The sequence below is a fragment of the Coregonus lavaretus genome (assembly GCF_964263955.1).
Source record: "Coregonus lavaretus genome assembly, chromosome: 16".
NCBI lineage: Eukaryota > Metazoa > Chordata > Actinopteri > Salmoniformes > Salmonidae > Coregonus > Coregonus lavaretus.
Window position 1 is genome coordinate 44,215,866 of NC_140003.1, and position 13,867 is coordinate 44,229,732.

The 13,867-nt window shown below is 44.4% G+C and overlaps 1 protein-coding gene across 6 annotated transcripts in view; it reads right to left on the reverse strand.

Moving 5' to 3' along the window:
• LOC311144125 (high affinity cGMP-specific 3',5'-cyclic phosphodiesterase 9A-like) overlaps positions 1-13,509 on the reverse strand; it is a 51,328-nt gene extending 37,819 nt beyond the window's left edge. For 3 of the 6 annotated variants that reach the window (XM_084180109.1, XM_084180108.1, XM_084180105.1), the window contains exon 1: positions 13,212-13,319. In XM_084180109.1, the coding sequence (XP_084036235.1) occupies positions 13,212-13,228 (17 nt within the window). In that variant the 5' untranslated portion in view covers positions 13,229-13,319. Of the gene's footprint in view, positions 1-13,211 lie in introns of all 6 variants that reach the window. The other 3 variants (XM_084180104.1, XM_084180106.1, XM_084180107.1) reach the window with 3 other exon arrangements.
• Positions 13,510-13,867: the final 358 nt, after the last annotated feature.

Genomic DNA, 13,867 nt, shown 5'->3' on the forward strand with positions numbered 1-13,867 from the left:
AATGTATTTACATCCCTGTTAGTGAACATGTATCCTTTGCCAAGATAATCCATCCACCTGGTAGATGTGGCATATCAAGAACCTGATTAAACAGCATGATCATTACACAGGTGCACCTTGTGCTGGGGACAATAAAAGGCCACTCTAAAATGTGCAGTTTTGTCACACAACACAATGCCACAGATCTCAAGTTTTGAGGGAGCGTGCAATTGGCATGCTGACTGCAGGAATGTCCACCAGAGCTGTTGCCAGGGTCTTATTCTTGTGACATGATGATCGATGCTCGGCTTCCATTTGACAAATAAAAATAATGTCGCTCTTATCCATAATGATCTCATCATGTAGACTAGCCTACCCGCACTGTATCTGCCAGCTGTTGAGTGTCAAGACCAGAGTGGGCTACATTTGCTATATAACACAACAGTTTTTGTGACAAAACCATCAGTTAGAGTTGAAAATGCGATGTAAACATATTGAACTTGTATTTTTCATTCAGTACACGGGAATTTAACCGCAAAAGTTATTTTTTTATGCGCACAACGTCATTGCGCACAGACTTTAATACGCAATAAATCAGTTTGACGGAAACACATCTCGTGGGAAAATGGAAACGTACCTAATTTCTGCTATATTTTCACTGGTGTGACATTTTTATTCAATTTCACTCTATTTCAATTAAACAAAGAGATATGACAAATATAAATCATCCTGGTCCATCTCCTCCCTGAGACACTGCCGGATTTTCCATTAGGCAGAAGAGGCAATTGCTTCAGGCCTCACATCATCAAGGCGCATCGTGAGCTGGGCATATTTTTATTATTTGTATAATAAATAAATAATAATAAAAAACAATCAAAATCTGTCTGTTTAAGGGTTCTGTCTCAATCCACCATGTCGGTGGAAGGTGCCAAAGCTACAGTGGTGTTTGTCAGACCAGGAGACATCCCGAAAATTGGTATTCTCACGGTTTGGGCTACACACTAATATGACCCCTCTATGGAAAGATGAGATACTCACCAACAATATGGTGTTCTCCGTTTTCCCCGGCATTTCCACATGTAAACGTGTATGGGTAATTTCACTGTAATTTTTTATGTATTTATTTTTCCTGAGCTTTCTTATATCTCTCAGATACAGTGAGGGAAAAAAGTATTTGATCCCCTGCTGATTTTGTACGTTTGCCCCCTGACAAAGACATGATCAGTCTATAATTTTAATGGTAGGTTTATTTGAACAGTGAGAGACAGAATAACAACAAAAAAATCCAGAAAAACGCATATCAAAAATGTTATAAATTGATTTGCATTTTAATGAGGGAAATAAGTAATTGACCCCCTCTCAATCACAAAGATTTCTGGCTCCCAGGTGTCTTTTATATAGGTAAGGAGCTGAGATTAGGAGCACACTCTTAAAGGGAGTGCTCCTAATCTCAGTTTGTTACCTGTATAAAAGACACCTGTCCACAGAAGCAATCAATCAATCAGATTCCAAACTCTCCACCATGGCCAAGACCAAAGAGCTCTCCAAGGATGTCAGGGACAAGATTGTAGACCTACACAAGGCTGGAATGGGCTACAAGACCATCGCCAAACAGCTTGGTGAGAAGGTGACAACAATTGGTGCGATTATTCGCAAATGGAAGAAACACAAAATAACTGTCAATCTCACTCGGCCTGGGGCTCCATGCAAGATCTCACATCGTGGAGTTGCAATGATCATGAGAACGGTGAGGAATCAGCCCAGAACTACACGGGAGGATCTTGTCAATGATCTCAAGGCAGCTGGGACCATAGTCACCAAGAAAACAATTGGTAACACGCTACGCCGTGAAAGTGTTGTGGTCAGATGAGACCAAAATGGAGCTCTTTGGCATCAACTCAACTCGCCGTGTTTGTAGGAGGAGGAATTCTGCCTATGACCCCAAGAACACCATCCCCACCGTCAAACATGGAGGTGGAAACATTATGCTTTGGAGGTGTTTTTCTGCTAAGGGGACAGGACAACTTCACCGCATCAAAGGGACGACGGACGGGGCCATGTACCGTCAAATCTTGGGTGAGAACCTCCTTCCCTCAGCCAGGGCATTGAAAATGGGTCGTGGATGGGTATTCCAGCATGACAATGACCCAAAACACACGGCCAAGGCAACAAAGGAGTGGCTCAAGAAGAAGCACATTAAGGTCCTGGAGTGGCCTAGCCAGTCTCCAGACCTTAATCCCATATAAGATCTGTGAAGGGAGCTGAAGGTTCGAGTTGCCAAACGTCAGGCTTGAAACCTTAATGACTTGGAGAAGATCTGCAAAGAGGAGTGGAACAAAATCCCTCCTGAGATGTGTGCAAACCTGGTGGCCAACTACAAGAAACGTCTGACCTCTGTGATTGTCAACAAGGGTTTTGCCACCAAGTAGTAAGTCATATTTTGCAGAGGGGTCAAATACTTATTTCCCTAATTAAAATGCAAATCAATTTATAAGATTTTTGACGTGTTTTTCTGGATTTTTTTGTTGTTATTCTGTCTCTCACTGTTCAAATAAACCTATTATTAAAATGATAGACTGATCATTTCTTTGTCAGTGGGCAAACGTACAAAATCAGCAGGGGATCAAATACTTTTTTCCCTCACTGTATAGGACAAACACTTCAAAACATACTTTTGATTACATTTTTGACTATCTGTTTTTCCATATATGAATTTGTTATTCAATGAGTTTCTATGGGCTAATAGACGTAAGGCCAAATTCAATGTTTCATCAAATATACAGTACCAGTCAAAAGTTTGGACACACCTACTCATTCAAGGGTTTTTCTTTATTTTTTAAAACTATTTTCTACATTGTAGAATAATAGTGAAGACATCAAACTATGAAATAACACAAATGGAATTATCTAGTAACCAAAAAAGTGTTAAACATATCAAAATATATTTTTGATTTTAGATTCTTCAAATAGCCACACTTTGCCTTGACGACAGCTTTGCACACTCTTGGCATTCTCTCAACCAGCTTCACCTGTAATGCTTTTCCAACAGTCTTGAAGGAGCTCCCACATATGCTGAACACTTGTTGGCTGCTTTTCCTTCACTCTGCCGTCCGACTCATCCCAAACCATCTCAACTGGGTTGAGGTCGGGTGATTGTGGAGGCCAGGTCATCTGATGCAGCACTCCATCACTCTCCTTCTTGGTAAAATAGCCCTTACACAGCCTGGAGGTGTGTTGGGTCATTGTCCTGTTGAAAAACAAATGATAGTCCCACTAAGTGCAAACCAGATGGGATGGCGTATCGCACATAATGCTGTGATAGCCATGCTGGTTAAGTGTGCCTTGAATTCTAAATAAATCACAGACAGTGTCACCAGCAAAGCACCCCCACACCATCACACCTCCTCCTCCATGCTTCACGGTTGGAACCACACATGCGACAATCATCCGTTCACCTACTCTGTGTCTCACAAAGACACGGCGGTTGGAATCAAAAATCTCAAATTTGGACTTATCAGACCAAAGGACAGATTTCCACTGGTCTAATGTCCATTGCTCGTAGTTCTTGGCCCAAGCGAGTCTCTTCTTCTTATTGGTGTCCTTTAGTAGTGGTTTCTTTGCAGCAATTCGACCATGAAGGCCTAATTCACGCAGTCTCCTCTGAACAGTTGATGTTGAGATGTGTCTGTTACTTGAACTCGGTGAAGCATTTATTTGGGATGCAATCCGAGGTGCAGTTAACTCTAATGAACTTATCCTCTGCAGCAGAGGTAACTCTGGGTCTTCCTTTCCTGTGGCAGTCCTCATGAGAGCCAGTTTCATCATAGCACTTGATGGTTTTTGCGACTGCACTTGAAGAAACTTTCAAAGTTCTTGAAATGTTCCGTATTGGCTGACCTTCATGTCTTAAAGTAATGATGGACTGTCATTTCTCTTCGCTTATTTGAGCTGTTCTTGCCATAATATGGACTTGGTCTTTTACCAAATAGGGCTGTCACAACACAACTGATTGGCTCAAACGCATTAAGAAGGAAATCAATTCCACAAATGAACTTTTAACAAGGCACACCAGTTAATTGATGTCTTCACTATTAATACATGATATCATATGTGCTATTTCATAGTTTTGATGTCTTCACTATTATTCTACAATGTAGAAAATAGTACAAATAAAGAAAAACCCTTGAATGAGTAGTTGTGTCCAAACTTTTGACCGGTACTGTATTTTATTTCATAAAACAAATAATATACCTACAGGGATCCAAAAATTCAAAATCAAGTAGCTAAATGATCCTTGGTATGACCATCTTAAAACAATTCCATATGTTAGATTAGTAGAAACCCAGCCCCGGGCCCTTAGACTTTAAGGGGTATTCAAGTCTTACCCTACTAGGTCCGGAGCCTGCTGGTTTTCTGTTCTACCTGATGATTAATTGCACAACCTGGTGTCCCAGGTCTAAATCAGTCCATGATTAGAGGGGAACAATGGGAAAAAAGCAGTGGAACTGGCTTCGAGGCCCAGAGTTGAGTTTGAGAGCTCTAGGGGGATACAATATGCATTTATTTAGAAAAAAGAAAGGTGCTGCTGATAACACTGCCATCATCGTCGAGGCAGAAGACATGTACGTGTAGCCCATGTATCTGATGCTGTGTGGCCAAAAAGAGTATGACATGTCATACTCTTTTTGGCCACACAGCATCAGATACATGGGCTACATATAGTAAGACAGAGGGGCGCTGTTTTGCTCGCTCTGATGTTTTCTCCGGTGTGATAGTTTCAGCTACTTGTCAATTGATGGAAAGTTGGCGGGTGCACAGTGCACTGTTCGGATGCTGTAATTATTTTGGATAAACATGCGAAGGTAACCTACTTTTTGAAGTGATTTTTTGGACAATCAGGTGAATACATGATGACGCAGATGCTAAGCTACAGGACTGTTTTGCTAGCACAGACTGGAACATGTTCTGGGATTCTTCAGATAGCATTGAGGAGTACACCACATCAGTCACTGGCTTCATCAATAAGTGCATCGATGACGTCGTCCCCACAGTGACCCACATACCCCAACCAGAAGCCATGGATTACAGGCAACATCCGCACTGAGCTAAAGGGTAGAGCTGCCGCTTTCAAGGAGCGGGACTCTAACCCGGAAGCTACATACCCCAACCAGAAGCCATGGATTACAGGCAACATCCGCACTGAGCTAAAGGGTAGAGCTGCCGCTTTCAAGGAGCGGGACTCTAACCCGGAAGCTTATAAGAAATCCCGCTATGCCCTCCGACAAACCATCAAACAGGCAAAGAGTCAGTACAGGACTAAGATTGAATTGTACCACACCGGCTCTGACGCTTGTCGGATGTGGCAGGGCTTGAAAACTATTACAGACTACAAAGGGAAGCACTGCCGCGAGCTGCCCAGTGACACAAGACTTCCAGACGAGCTAAACCACTTCTATGCTCGCTTCGAGGCAAGCAACACTGAAGCATGCATGAGAGCACCAGCTGTTTCAGATGACTATGTGATCACGCTCTCCGTAGCCAATGTGAGTAAGACTTTTAAGCAGGTCAACATTCACAAGGCCGCAGGGCCAGACGGATTACCAGAACGTGTACTCCGAGCATGTGCTGACCAACTGGCAAGTGTCTTCACTGACATTTTCAACATGTCCCTGTGCCAAGTCTAGGTCCAAAAGACTTCTCAACAGCTTCTACCCCCAAGCCATAAGACTCCTGAACAGATAATCATGGCTACCCGAACTATTTGCACTGCCCCCCCACCCATCTTTTTACGCTGCTGCTACTCTGTTAATTATTTATGCATAGTCACTTTAACTCTACCCACATGTACATATTACCTCAACTTCCTCAACTAGCCGGTGCCCCCACACATTGACTCTGCACCGGTACCCCCCTGTATATATAGCCTCCCTACTGTTATTTTATTTTACTTCTGCTGTTTTTTTCTCAACACTTTTTTGATGTTGTTTTATTTTACTTTTTTTATTAAAAAAATTAATGCATTGTTGGTTAAGGACTGTAAGTAAGCATTTCACTGTAATGTCTACACCTGTTGTATTCGGCGCATGTGGCCAGTAAAATTTGATTTGATTTGATTTGACATCATGACTGGTTGTGTTAATGGCACATTAAAAGGTAATACATTTTTACAGTTAAATGTCTTTACTATAAAACCCATTTAAAGAATTAGGGTGGGGGGGGGGGGGGCCTGCCTGGGGCCTCCAAATCACTAAGTCCGCCCCTGCCCAGATGTGCAGAAGGCCTATAGTAACAGTACTAGTGACAACATCTGAGCAGATGCATCATACACAGTCACACACAACAGCCCTTTGGAAAAGAAGTCCATAAACATTGTCTTTGTCACCTGCCTGTCCTGCTTGGATAGGACAGCATGCATGTAGGAGCTCTAACCGTGTTCATCACCTGTGTTTACATACATGTGCGTGTTTCTGTGTGTGCTTGACGATGTGGAGGGGCGTATGTAATAGTCTGACCCTGCGCCAGCTTCTTTTCTCCATGATGGATGGCACTGGCTTGATACCAGAGAGAAGGCTAAAGAGCTGATAAAGCAGAATGGTGGTATGGTAAGCATAGGAGCTCTGTGTTGTATGAGGAACCAGGTCTGTGGATAGTGCTGACAAACCTGGACATTTATGGACCCTCCATGTCATCCAATAATAACTGATAAATAACCAGTTCCTCTCTAATACCTCAACTCTGTTCTTGTTGAGATTATATAGAGAGAGAGAGAGAGAGAGAGAGAGAGAGAGAGAGAGAGAGAGAGAGAGAGAGAGAGAGAGAGAGAGAGAGAGAGAGAGAGAGAGAGAGAGAGAGAGAGAGAGAGCTTGGGACTATTGGTTCTATCTGCAGGTTCCAAACCCTCATTGGTTTGAATGGTGTCAGCAATTTGGATCTTGTATTATTTTGAACGTAACAACATGAATTGTGATATTTAGAGTAATATATAGGAAGAGGACATTGAACAGAGCAAGGCTATGTCAAAAATGCAAATAGTCTCAAGATCTTGATATGGCCCCCTAAACCAACATGGGGGCCCCCTAAACCAACATGGGGGCCATATAATCATAAATCCACACTACTGATTATGCAATGGCACGGGAAGTACAGTATTCAAATGCATTCACACACAGAACACCCAGACAGAACACACAGAACACCCAGACATAATATACAGAACACCCAGACATAATATACAGAACACTGAGACAGAATATACAGAACACCCAGACAGAACACACAGAACACACAGAACACCCAGCCAGAACACACAGAACACCCAGACAGAATATACAGAACACCGAGACAGAACACCCAGAACACCCAGACAGAACACACAGAACACCCAGACAGAACACACAGAACACCCAGACAGAACACACAGAACACCCAGACAGAACACACAGAACACCCAGACAGAATATACAGAACACCCAGACAGAACACACAGAACACCCAGACAGAACACCCAGAACACCCAGACAGAATACACAGAACACCCAGCCAGAACACACAGAACACCCAGACAGAACACCCAGAACACCGAGACAGAACACCCAGAACACCGAGACAGAACACACAGAACACCCAGACAGAACACACAGAACACCCAGACAGAACACACAGAACACCCAGACAGAACACACAGAACACCCAGACAGAACGCACAGAACACCCAGACAGAACACACAGAACACCCAGACAGAACACCCAGACAGAATACACAGAACACCCAGACAGAACACACAGAACACCCAGACAGAACACACAGAACACCCAGACAGAACGCACAGAACACCCAGACAGAACACACAGAACACCCAGACAGAACACCCAGAACACCCAGACAGAATACACAGAACACCCAGACAGAACACGCAGAACACCCAGACAGAACACACAAAACACCCAGACAGAACACACAGAACACCCAGACAGAACACCCAGACAGAATACACAGAACCCCCAGACAGAACACACAGAACACCCAGACAGGACACCCAGAACACCCAGACAGAACACACAGAACACCCAGACAGAACCACAATGGTCCAGTCCAAATGACAATGTCAAACATCATAAACTTTCAGGTCAGGCCAGTGGTGATATTAGTGTCTACATGAACAGACCAGGGCCCTGTTTCCCAAAAGCATCTTAAGGCTAAGTTCATTGATGGAACCTTCGTAGAAGTATCGTTAAATCTCTGATCTGTTTCCCAAAACCATTGTTATTAATGTTGCACTTGAAAATGCTCGTAATCTAACGCCTGCTTCAGAGCACTCGTAGAACAGCTGAGTGCGTCGTTAGATGCTTTTTTTGCCCTTCCGCGTCACTTTATACACAGAAGATCTCCGCTAAACATAGAATCACATGGTTTATCTGTCTCTCTGTGACCACCGTTAACTTCAGAACAAAGTTGACTACAAATACAAAGTTGCCAATGTCTTTGCAATTGATACAAACAAGCAACGTATAAAAATATGCTTCATATTAAAATCTTTGAAATACATTTCATGTTCAATCAACTGAGTTATATTTTGCTACTTGTAAGCTATCGTCTGTAATATGTCTCAATATATTTCATGACGTGTAGCCTAACATGTGCGCAATAATGTGCCAAATCTTGATTTACTGCATTATTATAGGGTAAGCATTAGAATAAGCCACCTCGATATTTGCAGCCATAGGTGATATCTTTCTAGGAGCTGATCCATTGTCAGTATTGTGTAATAATTCTAATGTAAATGTAAGATTTGAAGGGATAAAGCTGATCCGAGAGCAGTGTTCCCTCTCTTTCTATCCTATAAGTATCGATACTTGCCTCAACGACACGTTTAGTGACCGTTCTCTCTGCGTGGTGTTTTGGGAAACGTATGTTACATCTTCGGCCGTTGTAGGAAAGATGCATCGTTAAAACACTAAGCCTAAGTTCCATCGCTATCTGGAAACCGGTTCCAGACTGGTGAAGTGCTATAGAGACTGTTGTCCTTCTGCCCTAGTCATAACATGCTAACTGAATGGGAAGAGAAATGAGGAAGAGAATTGAAAAGGTGAGACAGTAAGTAGCTGGTGGATGGACTAGTAAGGCTGATTACCACTGGCTTGATTACCACTGGTGGCTTGATTACCACTGGCTTGATTACCACTTGCTTGATTACTACTGGTGTCTTGAGATTAACACTGTTGGCTTGATTCCCGCTGGTGGCTTGATTACCGCTGGTGGCTTGATCACCGCTGGTGGCTTGATTACCGCTGGTGGCTTGATCACCGCTGGTGGCTTGATCACCGCTGGTGGTTTGATTACCGCTGGTGGCTTGATTACCGCTGGTGGCTTGATTCCCACTGGTGGCTGCCATAGACGGTGAGAAAACCAGTCAGTAATGGGCTCCTGCATACAGAGCTGTGCTGTAATGATGATGAGAGCTGATAGGTCTCCATTGTTCCTGACAGAGATTGAGCTGTGAGGGGGAGGAGTCCCTGTTGTTCCTGACAGAGACTGAGCCGTAAGGGGGAGGAGTCCCTGTTGATCCTGACTGAGACTGAGCCGTAAGGGGGAGGAGTCCCTGTTGATCCTGACTGAGCTGTGAGGGGGAGGAGTCCCTGTTGATCCTGACTGAGACTGAGCCGTAAGGGGGAGGAGTCCCTGTTGATCCTGATTGAGACTGAGCCGTAAGGGGGAGGAGTCCCTGTTGATCCTGACTGAGACTGAGCCGTAAGGGGGAGGAGTCCCTGTTGATCCTGACTGAGACTGAGCCGTAAGGGGGAGGAGTCCCTGTTGATCCTGACTGAGACTGAGCCGTAAGGGGGAGGAGTCCCTGTTGATCCTGACTGAGCTGTGAGGGGGAGGAGTCCCTGTTGATCCTGACTGAGACTGAGCCGTAAGGGGGAGGAGTCCCTGTTGATCCTGATTGAGACTGAGCCGTAAGGGGGAGGAGTCCCTGTTGATCCTGACTGAGCTGTGAGGGGGAGGAGTCCCTGTTGATCCTGACTGAGACTGAGCCGTAAGGGGGAGGAGTCCCTGTTGATCCTGACTGAGACTGAGCCGTAAGGGGGAGGAGTCCCTGTTGATCCTGACTGAGACTGAGCCGTAAGGGGGAGGAGTCCCTGTTGATCCTGACTGAGACTGAGCCGTAAGGGGGAGGAGTCCCTGTTGATCCTGACTGAGACTGAGCCGTAAGGGGGAGGAGTCCCTGTTGATCCTGACTGAGCTGTGAGGGGGAGGAGTCCCTGTTGATCCTGATTGAGACTGAGCCGTATGGGGGAGGAGTCCCTGTTGATCCTGACTGAGCTGTGAGGGGGAGGAGTCCCTGTTGATCCTGACTGAGACTGAGCCGTAAGGGGGAGGAGTCCCTGTTGATCCTGACTGAGACTGAGCCGTAAGGGGGAGGAGTCCCTGTTGATCCTGACTGAGACTGAGCCGTAAGGGGGAGGAGTCCCTGTTGATCCTGACTGAGACTGAGCCGTAAGGGGGAGGAGTCCCTGTTGATCCTGATTGAGACTGAGCCGTAAGGGGGAGGAGTCCCTGTTGATCCTGACTGAGACTGAGCCGTAAGGGGGAGGAGTCCCTGTTGATCCTGACTGAGACTGAGCCGTAAGGGGAGGAGTCCCTGTTGATCCTGACTGAGACTGAGACGTAAGGGGGAGGAGTCCCTGTTGATCCTGACTGAGACTGAGCCGTAAGGGGGAGGAGTCCCTGTTGATCCTGACTGAGACTGAGCCGTAAGGGGGAGGAGTCCCTGTTGATCCTGATTGAGACTGAGCCGTAAGGGGGAGGAGTCCCTGTTGATCCTGACTGAGACTGAGCCGTAAGGGGGAGGAGGAAGATAAAAGACGATTTATGCTTGATCCGGAAATGTGGTCCGGAGGCTCCGTATGGAGGGTGTGACGCAATTGCGTAGCCTCCTGAGGCTTGCGGAGGACAAATCGAGCTCCGTATGGCGATGTTGTAACAATACAGAGGGCTCCGCATAGCTCCGTATAGCTCTGCATTGACATGATTGGTTGAGTTGACGGTAGGTGGGGACAGTACATCCTGTATATACACAAACTCACTTCCTTGACAACAAACATGGAGAACTTTGACGAAAGGCTATCAGAACAAGTTCACAAATAAAATACATCTTTATGATACCTTGTGAGGGATTTCAAAGACACAGAAATGAGTTTGAACTCCTGGAAAGAGATTGGGGAGGTAATGGGTATAGATCCGGTAAAGAGGTTAATGGATTGCAGACCGTGGGGGATAGAAGGGTGCTGGATATTTGTCAAATCCGTCATTGTGGTTACAGCATATCCTATAACAACTGACCGAACAAGCTCACAGAGAAACACCAAACATGTACAGGGTGAACTATAGAAGAATTGACACGAATTGCAATAAATGCAAAGAGCCATAGAGCATCATAAAGGTCTTTATATGGCTCCTTTATGGTCCTGGTCCTCAGTCTCCTCCAGTCCACTGAGTGTAGGCCTAAGTGTTAACACACCTCTCAATGGGATCTAGACCCACCATACCAGCTGTGTTTGTTGATGCTAATTCACATGGAGTACAACAGATGTAGTCTGGGCGAGATTAGGGAGTTCGTGACACATTATCAAAATTGTCTTTGGGCCAAATCCTAATATTAGATGCGTGTACGTCCCTTGAGGTGTCATGTAGCGAGCATTCCAGTGATTTACACAAAGGTTTGAGATCTATCTCAAGTTAAGATTTGGCCCCTACATGCTGATGTTTTGATCTAGAAAGAAACCTGAGCAATCGATCCCTAGAATCGAGCATGGCAGGTATATCTACTGTAATGCAGAGATGTAGACTACATGCGTGTTTTAAAACTACCGAAGAAGGTCTTAAATTATGGCGGTGGCAGTCTACATAGGCAGTTCCAGTACATTTCCAGAACTGTTCCAGAATTGTTCCAGAACTGTTCCAGAATTGTTCCAGAACTGTTCCAGAATTGTTCCAGAACTGTTCCAGAATTGTTCCAGAACTGTTCCAGAATTGTACAATGGTCCAGCAAACTAAACACAGTAAATACCTGGTCCTCTCATGTTAATCCTCAAATGAGTTATTCTTCAACCTGTACTCCCCTCCTCTACACAACCGCAAAAACTATTAGCTATAAGATTTATTTTGCCCACTCAAATTATTGATTCTGTAGGCTATCATGCTTTTACCAAAATGTTACTCTACATCTACAAGTATCTTCCAACAACATGATGCACTCAGCATCATCATTTGAGATCTCTGACACATTCTGTGAGTAGCAGTGCATTTATGAGCGCATCCGATGCAGATTAGGGGAGACCAGGGCTATCCTGGGGATTTATGCTACTGAATATAGGCTATTCACGTCGCAGTTAGAGCAGCTATTGCGCTATTTCCTCCCGTGTGTTGTTGGAAGACCAAAGCGAAAGTAATATGAAAGACTGGGACACACAGTGATGCTTCATGATAATCATAAATGGATTTAAGGAGGATTTCAATGGCTTTAAGGAGGATGCCCTCCTGTAGCTCAGTTGGTAGAGCATGGCGCTTGCAACGCCAGGGTTGTGGGTTCGATTCCCACGGGGGGCCAGTATTTATAATGTATGCACTCACTAACTGTAAGTCGCTCTTGATAAGAGCATCTGCTAAATGACTAAACATTTACAAAAAAAAACAAATAAATACGTGAGCATAGGCCTATTTGTCCAACAAACAAATTACTTGCATGGACACCTGGTTTTGTTTTGGAATTTTAGTTCGTTTGACATTTGGCAATGTGAAACCAACCAGACCAAATTACAAAAATACTACGTAACACAGTCAAACTCTGATTCAAACTATGGCTCAGAACTATGTGAAAACGCCCTAAGAATATAGAGATGACTGTGAATGTGTCCAATGGACAGGATTCTGAAAATTCTGTTTTTCGATATGCATATAATGCATCAAAATGTGAGAAGACTTTCATTGCATTGTTATTATTAATATTATGATAATTGACTGCAATAGGCTATTAATTTAAACCACGATTTGTATATTAATGGTATCATACAAATAGATGCTATTGCGGGTATCCTATAGGAAGCAAAACTATCATTGCACCTTTCTTCCAAATTTCTCGCATGCAATATTGGACCTGTTGCAGGTTACAGGGAAGGGTGTAGGTTGATGATGAAACAGGCTGACATGATATAAACGGTTGACAGTTTACCTTCTGAATTCTGCCATCGACGTCCAGGTAGATTACTCGGTACGCGGACGAAGCTGATCCCATCTTTCTATCTCTCCTCCCCTCTAGCCTCTCTCGCCGTTGCCTAGGTCGAGGATTCGGATTGCGGGCTATAGGCTACCGCTCCGTGCCGTCGGTTGTCGAGTTGGAAACCCCCCCGAGAGCCGTCCGTCCGTCTCTGAATGGAGAAATTAAGTTAACGTTTCAACATCATCTCTCTCTCTCTCTCTCTCTCCGTCACTTACCCAGCTATCTCTCATCTCATAAACTCCCTTTCTCCCCCCCTCCCGTCCGTCTCCGCCTACCTCAATAGTCGCACACACAAACACACTGAAGAGCAGGAATCATAGCGTCCCACTGGGCAAAAACCTCTTGAATCAACGTTGTTTCCATGTCATTTAAACCAAAACATGCAATGTGATTATGTTGAATCAATGTGGAAAACTGATTGGATTTGCAAAAAGTCATCAATTTAAGGGAATTATTATTTTTTAAATCCAATTACAGGGTGAAATGTTTGGTTGATTTCACGTTGAATTCACGTTAGTTGACAACTCAACCAAATGTAGGCCTAAATCAAAACTAGACGTTGAACTGACTGTGCGTTCTTTCGCCCTCTCATCGCCATAGTTACCGGG